The sequence below is a fragment of the Ursus arctos genome, unplaced genomic scaffold, assembly GCF_023065955.2.
Source record: "Ursus arctos isolate Adak ecotype North America unplaced genomic scaffold, UrsArc2.0 scaffold_28, whole genome shotgun sequence".
Lineage (NCBI taxonomy): Eukaryota > Metazoa > Chordata > Mammalia > Carnivora > Ursidae > Ursus > Ursus arctos.
Window position 1 is genome coordinate 32,545,221 of NW_026622963.1, and position 16,437 is coordinate 32,561,657.

The 16,437-nt window shown below is 53.2% G+C and overlaps 1 protein-coding gene across 1 annotated transcript in view; it reads left to right on the forward strand.

The window, feature by feature from the left end:
* ACAN (aggrecan) overlaps window positions 1-16,437 on the forward strand; it is a 62,388-nt gene that overhangs the window by 17,612 nt on the left and 28,339 nt on the right. Inside the window, exons 2-6 of the mRNA XM_026510275.4 lie at window positions 7,936-8,012; window positions 10,422-10,805; window positions 11,697-11,871; window positions 13,519-13,646; window positions 14,938-15,231. Of these exons, the coding sequence (XP_026366060.2) occupies window positions 7,943-8,012; window positions 10,422-10,805; window positions 11,697-11,871; window positions 13,519-13,646; window positions 14,938-15,231 (1,051 nt within the window). The 5' untranslated portion in view covers window positions 7,936-7,942. The remainder of the gene's footprint in view (window positions 1-7,935; window positions 8,013-10,421; window positions 10,806-11,696; window positions 11,872-13,518; window positions 13,647-14,937; window positions 15,232-16,437) is intronic.

Sequence of the window (16,437 nt, forward strand, 5' to 3'; positions counted from 1 at the left end):
CAGGGCAAAGCTAAGTGTCCCTGGGTGAGTGAATAGGAACCATTAATCATGCCATGTGCCCCTCCACTTTAAACTGGTTTTACTGGGAATTTGCAACGGAGAGTGGGACAGGTGGGCATAATGGGGAAAGGTTGGTGGTGTTGAGTTGAATTTTTCCCTCAAGGGCCGTCCCCCGCCCCACCCACCCGGGGCCAGGATGGCTGCAGGCATCCAACCCTTAGGAAGCACCACCCATGGCCAGCCTTTCTTCTCAGCTCCTGGACCCAGCCTCCCTCCCAGCCCCTTGGAAATGCAGCCTTCGTCAGGTGACAGCATGGCTCCAAGTTCTGTTTTGTCCCTGGATCTTTGGAGTCCCTCCCCGCTCCCTGAATGACCATCTTGCCCTACTCCCGGTCCTCTCCTAGCAGGAGAGGAACATGAATGGGTGTTTCCAAGGGCCATGTATGGATGTTTCCATGGGCTACGGGAATGCCCCCAGCTCCCCTGACAGCCCCTGCTCCCAGTTACCCTTTCTCTGAGGTCTTCTAATGGTCTCCAAGGCTGAGGAGGCAGGAATGCTTTGAAATCAGGTGACATCCAAAGGTTACAGATCAATCTTAAGCTTACCACTCCTTGCATTCCCAAACTTAATCCGGAAAGTACATTACCCATTCATTAAGAGCCATCCATTCATGTATTCAATGAATATTTTTTGTTTACCTGCTATGTGCCATGCATTGTTCTAGGCACTGGAAATAGAGCAGTAAGCAAAACAGACACAAGTCCCTGCCCTCATGGAGTGTATATTCTAGTAGGGGGAACAGATAATCAACACACAGGAAAGGGCAATAATTTCCAATTATAATAATAATATAAATAAACAATATCAGGGAGGCACCGGGTGGGGGTGAAGGAACAGGGTGGTCAGGGAAGGGACCTTTGGACTGAGCCTGGAATGTTGAAAAGTGGCCAGCTAGGGGAAGATCCACAAGTATGTGCCAGAAAGAAGGAAGAACAGGTACAAAAAGCCCTTAGGAGGTAACAAGTTTTTGTGCTCCAGTTAGAATATGGCTGGAAATGGAAGTATGAGACGTGGTGTGAGCAGGAACAGGGGCAGATCATGAAGGGCCTTGCAGGCCATGGGAGAGGACGGCTGGTTTTCAGTCCAAGAACATTCCTCCTGTCCTGCCATGAAGTACCCAGGCCAAGCTTCCCGTTGCTTTAGCTAACCCTTCTGACCTAAGCTTTCAATGGGATAAAAGCTGCCTTTCTCCCCACTCCTCCTGCCAGCTCACCCAACAGGATCATGCTGCCTCGGGGACATAGAAACTTCTGTTTTGTGATTTGGAAGGAATGAGAGGAAGTTTAGAACATCGTTCCCTGCCTCTCCTCCGAACTGGAAAAAAGCCATTCCCAGAGGCCTCACCCATGGATTTTTTGTCCAAAGATGCCAAGAAACTTGCCCAACTTCCCCCAAATAGCAAGTTGTAGGTCCAAGGTATGAATTCAGGTTGTATTTTTAAGGTATTCATCTTCTCCCATACCATATGTTTCCCAGAAAACTTGAGAAGAGGCCACTTCAGGAAATTGCACAGAGCCTGTGTTCATAGTAGACCCCAGGGAGCAGATGAAGAACAGCATATCTCTTGTCACAACAGGTCCAAGTCCAACAGTTACCAGCTAAATGTCCCTAGCAAGGACATGTATCAGTGGGTGAGGGAAATCAAGGCAGAAAGCCCAGAGAGGAAAGAAATGGATGCCTTCTACGGTACTGTATGTGCTCCATGCCCTTGACCAGGGTCTGCTCCTCCCAGTTCCCTGTTATGCTCACCACCCACCTCCACAGGCAGGGCCCACAGTACCATGTGGGCCTTCAGTAAACCCAGGCCAGGTTTTTGTTTTTTTGTGTTTTTTTTTTAACTGTGGAACCAGCACCTTCCTCGTCCCTCACTAGGATGGTGAGGTTGGCCATAGATTGACATTGGCAGAAACATGTCCTTGGGCTAATTTCTGAAGCTGAAGTTGAGAGAGGGCTTCCTTCCCTTAGCTGCCCCCTCCCTGTGATCAGGAGCACGGGAAGCAGCAAGGAGCTGGCCAGCGCTTCCAGCTGCCAAAGGTGAGGGTGGGACCTTAGAAAGATCCAGAAGACCCAGCTCAAGGGAGGGCTGGCTCTGTTGGCTTTTCTGCTCAATTGGCTGATGGGAATCCAGACACTCTTAAGCAAGTGATATTCATGTTTTTGCAGGTACTGGCTGAGACATGACCCTTTTAATCAGGAATGGCTTGGTTAGAGCTTTTTAAAAATCCACCCTGAAAATCCCTGGGAGGAAGTTAGCAAGGACTGCCTGCAGCCCGGCAGAGCAGATGTGGATTTGTGCAGTGGCCCTCCTTTTCCCTCAGGCAGAAAGACAGACTTTGGGGAGGAGCCGCCATGTTGGGCTGCAGGAACCAGTTCTCCTTGGGCTTCTGGGGGCACCAGGAGAGCCAGGACTCGGAACACCCGCAGGGTTCCTCCCCACTGATGGAAGGCCCGGGAGTGGGTTAGGACTCTCTCTTGGGAACTCACACCCGCCCCCAGAATGGACCCTGCGTTACTGATTGTCAAGAATTCCAGATGCTTCAGTGACAACAGAGTAAATAACAAAATAGGAATAAGGAAATCAAAGATATGAAAAAAAGACAGGAGAATAAAGAATAGGAGGAAGAGGGAGAGAGGAGAAAGAGGAGGAAATACAAAAAGAATCTTCGCATTCACAAAAAATACCTTCACAGTTCTCACGGGGGTGAACCTTGCATTGTGATTCCAGCTTTACAGATGGGAAAACCGAAGGCGTCCATGAGTTCCCCGGTGAGTTAGGACAGAGCTAGGACTGGACTCAGCTGTCTGGCTCCCCCTTTCCACACCATTCCACTATGTCTGTTTAGAGTATGTGGGAAATTAGCAGCTGCACTTGGGTCCCGCTGGCTAGATGGGTCATTGGTGTGGGATCCCTGCCCCTTTCTCTATGCTGGGCTTGAAATCCAGTCTTAAGTGCATATGCCGACACCACTATACACAGTTGTAGGATGGGGCTTGTCCGTGAATGACAAGAAAAGAGGCGCTGTTGTGAGATTAGCCTGCAAATAAGTGGTCTGCTGGAGGCCAGGGGCTGGGGGAATGGATGGCCTCGGTCTTTTTACATCCCTCTCCCGGTACTGAACTCATGGACACAGAGCCACTTAGTTACTGACTAATCCTACTGGTCAACCAGTCTACCAAATTCCAGTGTCCACTGGTTCATCCATAAGTAGGCATCGAATAGCATTTTTTGTTGTTCCCGGGACTGCATGAGTTAACATGGAGAGAATTTTTTTTTTTTTTTAACTTAAGCCTTGACTTCAGCCTTAAGGAGGTCACAGTCTGCACGGTGAGGCAGAGCTAGCATACACAGGACAAAATGTAAGTGGTAGCTTGGGTGTGGGAGCAGTCCCAGTTGGGAGAGGCGAACCAGCCTGGTTCGGCATTTAGCGTTAGTTGCTTCCACTAGCGTGCTGGTAAGCCCACTCCCAGAAAGGCAGAGAAAGACAAAAGCCCTCATTTGTAATGTTCTCTCGTTTTCCGTGCTGGAGATAGTCCCATTTGGACACATTTCAAGTTCCCTATGTGACATCCCTGAACACGGAATTGGGAGGAGATATGGGAAGTTATCTCTGGCCAGCCAGGGCAGGCTGGCTCTGATGCCCCATTGGTTTTCCCTGGGGCCCCGGGAAGGGAAGACCCTACTTGTCTCACCCCTGGGCTGCACATGGGCTGTGACCTTCCCAAAGTCACATGCCGTAATGGCGTGCTGGCGTGAAGTAACATGGCCATGTACATCACCAGCGATGTATCTCTGTAGCTGAGATTCACTGAAGGCAAAATGGGAGTGGTCTACCCCAAAGAGCTGTGCACCTCACGGGGGCTCTACAAATGTGAGCCTCCAGCATCCCTTCTCCTCCCTCAGAGGCCTGGGGTGCTTGGGCCTCCATTTGTTCATTCATTCATTCGGCATATATTTCCTGATTGACCTCTCTCTGTGCTGGGCGATCTGCGGAGGGCTGTGGAGACAGCAAGACCCAAGCCAGATGCATAGAGCTGACAACACGGGACGATGATGACCGGACCCCTAGCACTGGGTTCTGGTCTTGGCTCCATCTCCAACTTACTGTGTGGCCTTGAGCAAATTGCTTAACCTCTTGGGGCCTTAGTTTCTTCACCTGTAAATGGAAGGAGTTGAACTTGACATTCACGAATGTCTATTCAAGCTCTGACCTTCTGTGGCTCCAGGAAGGCACGCGAGGAAGAGTGAAAGGAACGGGCAGCTCTGTGCAAGATGGCAGACGGGAGAGCAGATGGGACCCCTGGAGGTCTGGCATGAGTCCCTTGAAAGAGGAATGGACGTGCTTAGTGTGGTCCCTGAAGGAGGAGCTCAGGGGTGGAAATTATCATGGGGGTGGGACATCAGCCTCCGGCTTGGAACATGTTGAGCACCATCCCAGCTGCCCAGCCACGGCACGAGCCGCCTTGTGAAGGAACGGGCCTCTCCTATTCAGTTAGAGACTGAAGGCCACCTGCCTTGGTCACGTGGACAGGATCCCCGGCAGGGAGGTCATGGCTATAAAACCCCAGCCACTGGCCCCTTTTCCAGTCGACACAGCTTGAGAGGCTCCCCCAGTCCTGCCACCAGGGACGTGGGGGGAGAGCAGCACTGATGGCCGCCTGCTGGGTGCCACACCCTGCCAGCTTCCAAGCCAGAGACACAGTTCCCGCCCCGGACAGGGGAGCCTGAATGGCACATTATCTCACTCAGTCTTGAAACAGCCGTGGGTGTGGGTCCTGGGGTATTAAACAGACGAGGTGGCCAAGCCAGGACCGGGACTGGGGATCTCCGGTCTGGGGGGAGGCGGGGGGTCTCAGGTCTGGGGTCTCCACTGCATGTTGCTGGAAGAGGGATTCAAGGCAAGAGAGTGACCTGCCCGTCCAGTTTCTTAATTTAGTGGAGTAGAGGCTAGGGCCCTGGCCGTGCTGGCAACCATGAGACTGAGTCTAGCTGATGAGAAGATGGAGGGTTTTCCTATCTCCAACGATGGGGCACACGCGCTCGTGCACACACACCCTCAGCTCAGTTCAAAAGCGCTACTAAGCTTACTTTCCCTTGTCAGGTCTCCTAGTACTTCTCCTAAGAAAGCTAGTTCCTTGGTGACCAACCCAACCACACACGGAACCCCTCATCTCCCAGCCTTCATCCAGCAGCCCCATCCTGCTCCCCAAAACTCCTCGTTTCACTTCATTCGGACACCCCGGTCCCCTTCATCTGCCCCAGCCCTGTCCCCTCACCACCACCTCGCTGGAGAAAGGCCTCCCTGTTGACGGGCTGGCAGAGTCCTTCTCCTCCCATAAAAGACTCAGTGAGTCCTGGAGACACTTGGAAGCTGGACAGAATGGTATTTCTCCCTATTTTCTTTACAGCTAAGAAAACACAAACACAGGACCATATTTATTGCAACGTTTCTGTCCCAAAGTTTGTCTTAAAAAAAGAAGAAGAAATAAAATTAGTTTCTCTGCCCAGTCTACCCCTACCCCAAACCCCTGCCCTTTCCATTCTTGGTGGAGGCCAGGGAGAAAAACAGAGCGGGCCCCAGCCCCACAGAGAGCCACTGCATCCCGGACAATGGCGGGCTTGTTCACAGAGTTTGGGAAGAAACACACCTCCAAAAACATACACAGAACTTCCCAGTGGAGGGTGTTCTGAGGGAAGACGAACAGGCGGGCCCTGTGTCTGGACACGGTATCCCTGAGGCTCTGGGAAGAGAGGAGCCCACAAGTCTAGCCCCTTCCCCAGACTAGAGGGGACACCTTATCCTTCTAGGCTCCCGGGGTGTGGGGGGGGCGGACTATTTCCCTGTGACTGGTCACGCTGGGCCTGAACGAGAGTGCCGCAACTCAGCGGCCTCTCACGGTGGCAGGACCTGGAACCCCAGAGATTGTTCTTTGAAGGCAGCATCGAAGGAGAAAAATCTCTGAGGAGAAGCAGGGGGCTGCTTGTTATGTCTTTGGAATTTTCCAGATGTCCTACAGTGTGAGGGAAACACACTCACACACTCATCTCTGTCCCCCAAGCGGGGCCCACACAGGCAGCTCTTCCATCTCTCAGGTGACCAACGTATGTGGCATGAATGACAGTGATGGAAAGAAAGGTCACTCTAAACAATAGGCCAGGTCACCCCAAAAGGGTTCCCCAGAGTCCTGGGCCCCGCCTGCCCCTCCCCCACACATTCCTGGGAAGGGAGCCCAGGAGGCCCCCCCCACTGATGGTGACTGAGCCAACAGCGACACCTGCTGGGCCATCAGACTGTGACACAGCGGGGAACGCAGGAGGCTCCATCCCAGCCTCCCAAAGCTCCCTGCTTGTCTTTAGTTCCAGGTCCTCCATCCTCTCCGCCTCCCACCTCCGCAAGGAGCATCTGTGATGCGGACACTTCTTAAACCAAGATGAAATGTCCCAGGCTGGAGAGGAGGGCAGGGTGGGCGCCAGTGCAGTTCCCACCAAAAGAACAACTCAGGAAGCATCATCGGGCACATGCCATGGGGTGCCAGCCGCAGGCATCTGCCGTGGGACTATTCATCCTCTAGCCAGTGTGCTCTGTCTTGGCCACACATTAGAACCTTCTGGGACGCTTTAAAAATGCCTGAAGATCAGGCCGAAGCCCAGGTGATTTCCATGTGCAGCCAAAGTTGACGATCAGTGTTCTGGTTGATCTCTTGTAAGTTTAATGGGGTCTTTTTGGGGTCTACCTGCACTGGCCCACGTGGAGTCAGGGGCTCAGTTGTGCAGGGGAGGCCTCTATGTTGTGGTTGTCATGTATTTGTACACTTGACGTGACAGTTTTACAGCAGATAACAGTAAGGAAGTCTTTTCTGATTCACATGAAGTCATTGTTTGGGCCAGTGGGAGGGCTTTGGGGGTCCTGGGCTCTGACTGTTCCCCTCCATGATTAATCTGTCCATCCCAGAGCCTGCTCAAGAGCTCGCTGGGTGGGCATCCTTCCCCTGGCTTGAACCAGGCCCCTGTGAATTGCGCTCGAAAGCTTGGAGCATTCTTCATCCTAAAACACACAAGATTCCCGAATTAGAAGTTGGGTCAGGCCTGGGTTCCGTCAGGGAGGTTGGCTAATTCATTTCATTTCTCTGGGCCTGGGGGATAATAGTAGGCTTCTCCAGAAAGACAGAGTCGATTGCATCTGTGCATCTATAGAGAAAGAGGTTTACTGTAAGGAATTGGCTCACATGATCATGGAAGTATCAGGCAAGCTGGAGGCCCAAGAAAGCCAGGGTGTAGTTCCAGGCTGAGTCTGAAGACTCAAGACCCAGGGAGAGCCAATGTTTCAGTTCAAATCTGAAGGCAGTTTGGAGGTCATCAGTCAGGGGGAATTCTCTCTCTCCTGGAGGTGGTTCAGTCTTTTTGTTTCATTCATGCCTTCAGCTGATTGGATGAGGCCCGCCCAGATTATCAGGGCAATCTGCTTAGTGTACCGACTTAAATGTTCACCTCGTCCAAAAACACCCTCACAGACGCACCCAGAATAATGTTTGAACAAATATCTGAGCAGCCAGTGGGTCTAGTCAAGTCGACATAACATCAACCATTGCATGGATCCTTCAGAAGGAGCCTTTATAGGTTAGAAGGTGGGAAGTGCCCTCGAAGAGACAGGAGGAGGATTCCAGCCTAACACGTGTAATTAAACTGAGAAATCTGGGAAGGCTTTGTGAAGAGAGGACTCTTGGGGAAGACATCCCTCAAACCACACGCAGCCTCTATGTTGATGTGGTTTCAGATCCTTGCGCATGGAATTAATCACCCTGTGTTGTGTGCCATGTGACCCTCGACTCCACCGTGTCTGAGCCTCCAGCTAACCCCTCTGCCTCCCTCCTTCCAGGTGAACTATGACCACTTTACTCTTGGTGTTTGTGACTCTGAGGGTCATCACAGCAGCCAGCTCACTAGAAGCTTCAGGTAAGGACACTCCCATGCGTGCCTCACAGATCCGGCAGCCACAGAAGACTGGATTTGGGGTACTGAGTCCCAGACTCCGTGCTGCTGCTCCCAGGGATATAATCTCCCTTCTCCTGGCCTTTTTCTGGCCCTGCCTGCCCCTTTTCTATCGAAGGCAAGCCTAGCTGCAAGGGGAGAACGCCCATGTGTGTGAACACACACACACACACATGTACACGCACACACACACACACACACACACACACACACATGCATCTGGGAGCCCTGGCTCAGGTAATCCTGCTCCCGGCTGCCCTCTCGCATGGACAGCCGAGAGGGAGAGCTCCTGGCAGGCGCCCATCTTCCCATCTCCTCTCTGTGGATCTTACCCAAAACCACCACACGCTGAGCTTGGGGTCGGAGCAGGATTACAGATAAGCCCAAAGAATAAAAGCTGCCAAGGGAGGAACAGCTGGACCATCAAAGAAGAGAAAATTCCTTGAGAAACAGAAAGAAGTCCCCAATATATCACACAGGTCTTTGTTTTTCTTGGCACGCCTTCCTTGGGAAGACCCCCGTGGTCTCTCGCAAATGGCAGGCCGAGGTGGGTTTCTGATCATCGAGCCCTCAATCAGGTGAGCAAACCCTCCACTGACTGCAGGATGGGTTTGCTCCAGAGTAACCTGTATCTCCCTTAGACCTAGGCAAGAGAGCCCCTGCTCTGGGCCACGCACTTTAGAGGCTTCCCTGGAGGAGGCCCTCGTCCAGCCCCAGTGCTCCTTAAAGGATGAGGGATCTGTAGGGACATGTCCACACAGATCGATGCTCTCCCTTTAGACCACACTCTGGATACCCAGGATCCCCCAAATTCCTTGCCCAAGTGACTCCAAGCCACTTCCAGGACCCATCCTCCTGGGGATGGCGGGGGGAGCACCATGCCTTTGGTGAGAGCCACGCCGGGCCTGAGGGAGAGGTCAGGGGGTGTGGACAGAGCTGGGGTGTGAGGGCTGGGATAAGCACAGGCCCCTCATGGTGCAGAGAACTGGCAGAGAAGAAGGCGGCCTGCTGCTTGGCCACCGGACCCCGTGCAAATCTCTAAAGAATCCAAGAATTCTAAATTTGGAACCTGGCTTTTCATTTTGAAAGGTGCCATTGTCAAATAGGAAGATAGAACATATTTGATTTAACAATCTGTGGACTTGATTTATAACTTTTAAATATGTATACGTAGGATATCTGGGTGTCCATCTGTACTCCGGCTTGGGGACCCACAGATATCCAGCCCCAGGCTGTAACCCGGGTGGTTTGCCCACACAGGCAAACCAGTCCGTAAGGCTGGTTGAGAGCTTTAAAAACTGCAGCATTGGGCACTGCAGTCACTCTTAGCTCTCCCTGGAGAACTGGAGAACGGCCCGCTCTAAAACCATGCTGTGTTTCGGGGCAAGGGCTGAGTATTCGGAGGGAGATTTTTGTGGAAGGACCTAGTAGTGGCTGCCCAGGACATCAAAGTTTAGGGCTGGATCCCCCAAACATTCCTGGCTCCCCCTTCCTTGCCCGGTTATGTATCTACCACCCACAAATATCTGACACAGTTTTATTTTCAACCTGTAAGCTCTCCCGGAAAGAAAAAGGGGGGGTCCCCTAAGTGTATGACTTGCCGTGAAAGGTGCTATTTTTGCAAAAGCTGTTTCTTTCCCATTTCAGGAAGATCTTTTACTTCTAACTGGATTTGGTAAACATGCCGCATCTTCCCTACCAATACTCTCCATGATTTTTCGTGGAGCTAGTCATACCCCACACCCAACCCCCACCCGTCTGACTTTTTTGCAGAAGTACATGAATGTCTGCTCTTCTCTGATGCTTCTCCAGCCAGCCCCCCTCCCCCGATTCCCCAACAGCAAGAGAGAATGCCTTGTCCCTCAGCAAAGTCAGGATGGAGTCCCAAGCAGACCTCAAGTGGGACATGTCTGTGTAGTTTTGCATCTGAGCTTTAAACATTGTGTGGATTTTTTTTTTTTTTTACAACTTTTCCTGCCCCAAAGTGATTTTTCCCAAAAGTCTTTGAGTCAAGCTCTCACTCCAGGAAGATGGGTCCTGTTTCTCTTACGGCTTGGTAACCCCTGGAGTACCCCAGTCTGAGAAACAGAGAGGGGGATCTCAGCTCTAAAGTTTTCCTTGCCCTCCTCTGCAACCCTTTTCCAGTTCCCTAGTTCCTGTCTTGAGGTGCAGAGACCAGGGGTCTTGAGGAATACCGCTCTGGATAAGGTGTTGCAGAGCTTCCCGGGAATTCCGATTGGCACAGGAGTGCCCCCGTCCCCCGCCACCCCACAAATACAGACGAGCTCACGGGATTTTGTCATTTCCAGAAGGACTGACAGGGAGGCTGAGTGGTCCTCTCCAGGCGCTAACAGTTCTGTCCCTGCCCCACAGACCCTGACAACTCACTGAGTGTCAGCATCCCTGAACCGTCGCCTCTGCGGGTCCTCCTGGGGAGCTCCCTCACCATCCCCTGCTACTTCATCGACCCCACGCACCCTGTGACCACCGCCCCCTCCACTGCCCCCCTCGCCCCGAGAATCAAGTGGAGCCGTATTTCCAAGGAGAAGGAGGTGGTGCTGCTGGTAGCCACGGAAGGGCAGGCGCGGGTCAACAGCGCCTACCAAGACAAGGTCTCGCTGCCCAACTACCCGGCCATCCCCAGTGACGCCACCTTGGAAATCCAGAACCTTCGCTCCAATGACTCGGGGATCTACCGCTGTGAGGTTATGCACGGCATTGAGGACAGCGAGGCTACCATAGAGGTCGTGGTGAAAGGTGAGAACGTCCCACAGGGACACTGCTTCACCTGGGGAAAGAACCAGAATGGTATCCTCATGGGAGTGAACTCAGGCAGGCTGGTTTTCAAATCCCAGCTGCTTCCCCGCCGGCTGGCTTGCACCCACCGGAGTCAAGTCACTTAGCTTCAGTTGTGCCTCTAACACGGAGCTGGGACTATCATTCTCTCTGGACTTTGAGGGAATTAAACACATCCTGGCCATCGGCACATGTAAATGAAAGTTTGCGCTTGGCCACCATCCCATGATTCCGTGGGCCCTGTGATCATCCCCATTTTACAGATAAGCAAACTGAGGTTAGGCGATCTGCCTGAAGTTTCTCTGGAAGCGAGCCAGAGCGGTCTCCTGACTCTTCATCCAGATGTCTTTTCCCTCCTCCACCCCCACCCCAGCCCCATTCTCAGCTCCAGAAGTCAGAGAAAGGGATGAAGCCTCCCTGGTTCCTTTTCTCTTGATGGCCCAAGGAGAATGGTTGTGTCCTTGGTTGGCTTGAGGACAGGGTTCCCACTAGGATGCTCCTGGGCTGAGGATACATGGGGCTCAAGTGTCTCTTTCCCCAAAGAAAATATGGGGCCTGAGAGTGCCAACAAAAAAGTAAAAGGAGGCAGGTTTTAGTTCAATTCAAAGAACTTTCTGATTATCAGAATTATCAGAGAAATTCAAAACAGACACTCTGTGGGGTAGTGAGGTCCCCATCACTGGAGGTATTTCCACAAAGGCAGAAGGATCACATGTGAATGTGGGGAGGAGATCTGTGCATCAGCTAGAGGCCCAGACCAGATGTCCCTAAGGCCCCTTTGACCATAACCATAATTCTTCGAGGACTTTGAAGATGGGAGGCTGTGCCTGACCTGCTCTCCCACCCGCGCAGGCGTCGTGTTCCATTACAGAGCCATCTCCACACGCTACACGCTGGACTTCGACAGGGCACAGCGGGCCTGCCTACAGAACAGTGCCATCATCGCCACCCCTGAACAGCTGCAGGCCGCCTACGAGGACGGCTTCCACCAGTGTGACGCCGGCTGGCTGGCTGACCAGACTGTCAGGTGAGCCCCCGGGCCACGCGCAGAGTTGGGGAGACGATGGGCTAGGGCACCGGGCCAGCCTGGAGCCGGGGCCAGCGTGACGCCGTGGCCAGCCTGGGCTGGGGCTGCAGTAACACCTTCGCCGGCTCTAACGATCCTTACATCACTGTTCAGAAGCCAACGTTTGATTTGGGGCCATCTGGTTGCGCTATGAGGAAGGACATAATAATGTGTCAGGTATTCTGCGTGCAAAAAATTCATCACGTGCTTTTCTAGAAAGCTCCAGTGCTCCAGTGGAAATACTTTTAGTGGCCGCTAGGAATTTTAAAACAATAGAGAACTTGCACAGAAGGCCTTTTCGTGCCTTATTTTTTAAAAGGGGGCTTATTGCATTCATTTGAAAGATGGAACATGAGCAATAAAGGCCCTGTGCCCCTTGCCCCCGACCACCTCAGACAGCCTCATGTGGGAGCTCCCGGGGGGCCGGGACGCATTCTGGAATGTCTGGTGGCTCTGCTGATAGAAATCTCGTGACCTGTCCAGGTCCTTGTCATTCCACCCTGCAGCGGAGTGAGGAGCTGCTGGGAACTTCGGCTGCATGAGCACATTACACATCATTACCCTTCCTACCCCTGGCCCCCCTTTGCCATGATTTCTTCACTGTTTCTTGAAACTTCAGTGTTTTGTGTATTTTTGTAAACCACTTGCCTTTTTTGTTGCTTTTAATAAGGCGAGACATCCATAAATTAAGCTTTTGGGGGCCTTTTTCCCCCTGGAGTGCAGCTGCTGAGGGATGGGTAGCCCAGCGGGACAGATAGAGCTCTGCCCTCGAGGGATCTCAGTCCGTGAGAGCGAGCCTGTTAAGGCAAGATGAGACACTCATTCGGGGCGGATCAGAGCTCTGAACGGAAAAGCTGGAACCGCAAAGCCTCCCGAGGAAAACAAAGGAAAATATCTTTGCAATCTTGGGGTAGATCTTTCAGATCTTAGGACACAAACGCCACCAACAAGAAAACAGGACAAGACAGCAGCCTAGCATAGTGCAAGAGCCCACACTGCGGCCTCAGGAAGAGCTGGGCTCAAACCGCAGCTCTGACACTTAGACGCTGTGTGACCTGGGGCAAATTGTTTCACGTCTCTGGGCCTCAGTTTCTTCCAGGTTAAAATGGAGTGTTGCTAGCACTTGCCTCATTAGGTTGACGTGAGACTCAAATGAGGCAAAGCAGGGGTCAGCAAATGGTGGCCCACAGGCCAAATCCAACCCACCCTTGTCTCTGTACATAAAGCTGTGTAGGACCTCTGTGGCTATTTCACACTACAGCGGCAATGTTGAGGGGTCAAGACGAGATCCTAGGGGCCACAAGACCTAAAATATTTACTCTCTGGCCTCTCTACAGAAAAGGTTTGCAGGCCTGGATATTTGGTTCTTATAAATATTCAGCAAAGGGGGCTGCCTGTAATCATCGATAACTGTGAAAACATGTATCTCAATAAAGCTTGGGGGGAAAAGCCATAAAGACGAGCAGTCCACGTACCCAGGGCAGATACTGGCAAACACATCAGTGAGTCCCCGTTTCCTCCCACGTGGGAGGAGGATACAAGGGCCCAGGCCACAGGCCCCTTCTGTCCCCTGAAGGTCACACGACACCCATTCTGGGTTCCTGGCAGGTACCCCATCCACACTCCGAGGGAAGGCTGCTATGGGGACAAGGATGAGTTTCCGGGCGTGAGGACCTACGGCATCCGAGACACCAATGAGACCTATGATGTCTACTGCTTCGCTGAGGAGATGGAGGGTGAGGCCTGCCCCCTTCCCAGGAGCCCTACCTGTCCCCTTCTCCCCACTGACACTAGGGATTCCGTGGGCCTCCTCTAGGGCAGAGCACGAACCCAGGACAGCACACACCAGACCCCTCCCTACCATGCCCAGAGAGGGTGGGGGAAAGGTAGGGGCCCTCAGATCCCCTCCTTCCCCACTTTGGAAAGAGCCTCAGTAGCCGCGAGCACGCCCCAACTGTCTGGCACCACTACTGGGCCCAAGAATGCTTGTCTCTGTCTCTCTGCTGGGACCACCCCTCCCAGTCAGCATCTCCTGCTGCCATGACCAGCCCATTGCTGTCCCAAGGTTCACTGCACCAGTAAAGCCTAGCCCAGCCTTGTCACCCTCACAAAGAATGCCCCAGGCCACTCCAGGGTGGGGCCCATCAGAAGTGTAGTTCCCAGGAGAGTCGACTGCCCTTCTGACCTCTCTAGCTCCGCTGCAGCCAGCCCCCAGTGCCACCCAGGCTGTCCCAATGGGCCAGTTCTGGAGAGCCTCAGTGGTGGCGGGAAGGAACCCAGAGTCCTTCTCTGCTTTGTAAAGGATACTAATTTTGATCACAAGCAGAGCTTCCCGAGTTACCTGGGCATGTGGAAGATACGACTTCTCCCATCTGCACCCAACCCCCCCTTTGACAGTCCAGGCCCTGCCGCCTCGGGCCCCCGCCCCCACCCAAGTTCGCAGCTTCCCCCAGGCTGGAGATAAGCCCAAACAACCTGGCTCATTCTGAGGCTGGGACAGTCCCCTGCTTTCTCACCCCCAGGCTCCCTTTCCTCACTCTCGCCTCTGGGCCCAGGGCCTATTAAGGAGCAAGTATTTGTGTTCCCATTCTTGGCTCACCAAAGACAAAGCCAATCAGAACTGCCACTGAGCGGGGACTGCCAGTGCCTTCCCCGGAAACACCTGCCCACCACCCACCCCTACCCCCCACACAACATGCTTAGGTTTGCAGAAATAGTAAAAAGCGCTCACAAGGCCCCACTAATGCCCTTATAGATGCTTCGGGGCCTAGAGACCCCCATTTGGGAACCACTGCTTTGAGGGTCAAAGTCTAATGCCTGCTCTTCCCGTCACAACTTCAATTTTTTTAAAAGGATTGCTTGCATAGGCAATGCTCAACTGCTAGGACGGATGGGGCAGGGAGAGGGGCGGTTTCACAGCAGAGGGCTAGCAAGAATGCTTTGGAGCAGGAGCTTGGAGCCTAGGGAGGGAGGCGGGGGCAGGAGCGGGGAAGGAGGTCCTCACCCTGCCGGCCCTGTCCTTGGCAGGCGAGGTCTTCTATGCGACATCTCCGGAGAAGTTCACCTTCCAGGAGGCAGCCAACGAGTGCCGGCGGCTGGGCGCGCGGCTGGCCACCACGGGCCAGCTCTACCTGGCCTGGCAGGGCGGCATGGACATGTGCAGTGCTGGCTGGCTGGCTGACCGCAGTGTGCGCTACCCCATCTCCAAGGCTCGGCCCAACTGCGGGGGCAACCTCCTGGGCGTGCGGACCGTCTACCTGCACGCCAACCAGACGGGCTACCCCGACCCCTCGTCCCGCTACGACGCCATCTGCTACACAGGTGGGGCTGGGAGGGTGCAGGGCCTGGGAGGGGGGTTTGCGCCACAGAAATGGGGGCCCAGAGGAGGGGAGCTGGGAACGGGGTTGGTTTCTACCCCTTCAAGGGACCACAGGTACCCAAACCCTATGCTTCAGTACCCCCTGTTTTCACCAGCTCCTAGAACAGCCAAGGGAGAAGCACCGTAAGCGGCAGGATCCAGCCCTGTCTTGTCAGCTCAGGAGAGGGTTAAAAGCACGACCTTCAGAGTCTGTGTTTGCGCAGGTTGGAATCACAGCTCTGCCCCGGGCGACTGTGCAGCCGGGCAAAGCCTCGATGTCCCCATCTGTCTAAGGAGCAAGTGGCCGGCACGAAACCATGCCCCCTCCAGGCGAGCACCGTTACCCACTCTCTCGAATCCAGTGTGCTTAAAAGAAGGGCCACGTGGTTATTGAAAAGAGTTGGTGGGGGCAGTTTTGACAGGCAATTTATTTTGAAAATTTAGACTAGGGACACGTGGGCGGCTCAGTCAGTTACGCATCTGCCGTGGGCTCAGGTCATGATCCCAGGGTCCTGGGATTGAGTCCCGCGTCGGGCTCCCTGCTCAGCTGGGAGTCTGCTTCTCCCTCTGCCTACCATGCTCTCTCTCTAACAAATAAATTAAAAAAAAAAATTTAGACTAAAACTTTTAAAAGATTTTTATCTCATTTTACACGTCTGGGTTAGCATTACAATTACATGCTAATTCTTAAAGGGAAAAAAAACACGGATACTATAGACGGGCATCCCTATTAGGACAAAACTGGGGACAGCATGGTGGCCTAGCTCCTTCATGTTTGGCCTTTATAGCCTGACTTCACAGGAAGAGGGGCGTTTTTGCAAAAGTAATGAGGGTTTCCCCCAAAGCCTCTCCTAACCGTCCCATAGCCTAACCAGCCTTTTCCAAGTGGTAGCACGCTTGTGGGTTTCCTCTTTCTTAAGTGATTGACCGGCCTGTTCCTGCCACACCCTCCTTGGCTGGTGACCGAGGCAGGCAGGGGTCTTAGGTCACTTTCCTCCATGTCATGGGCTCCCACATCTTTAGCATGAGTTCTCTATTCCACTTCGTAGCTGATTTATGGCTACTTACAACATCCGGTACCCGGAAGACAGATAAGGAGGTGGCGGGTGTTGATCAGGAAGGGATGTTGGAGCTGCCCTGGTCATATAAGCGGTGAGCCGCTTGGTCAG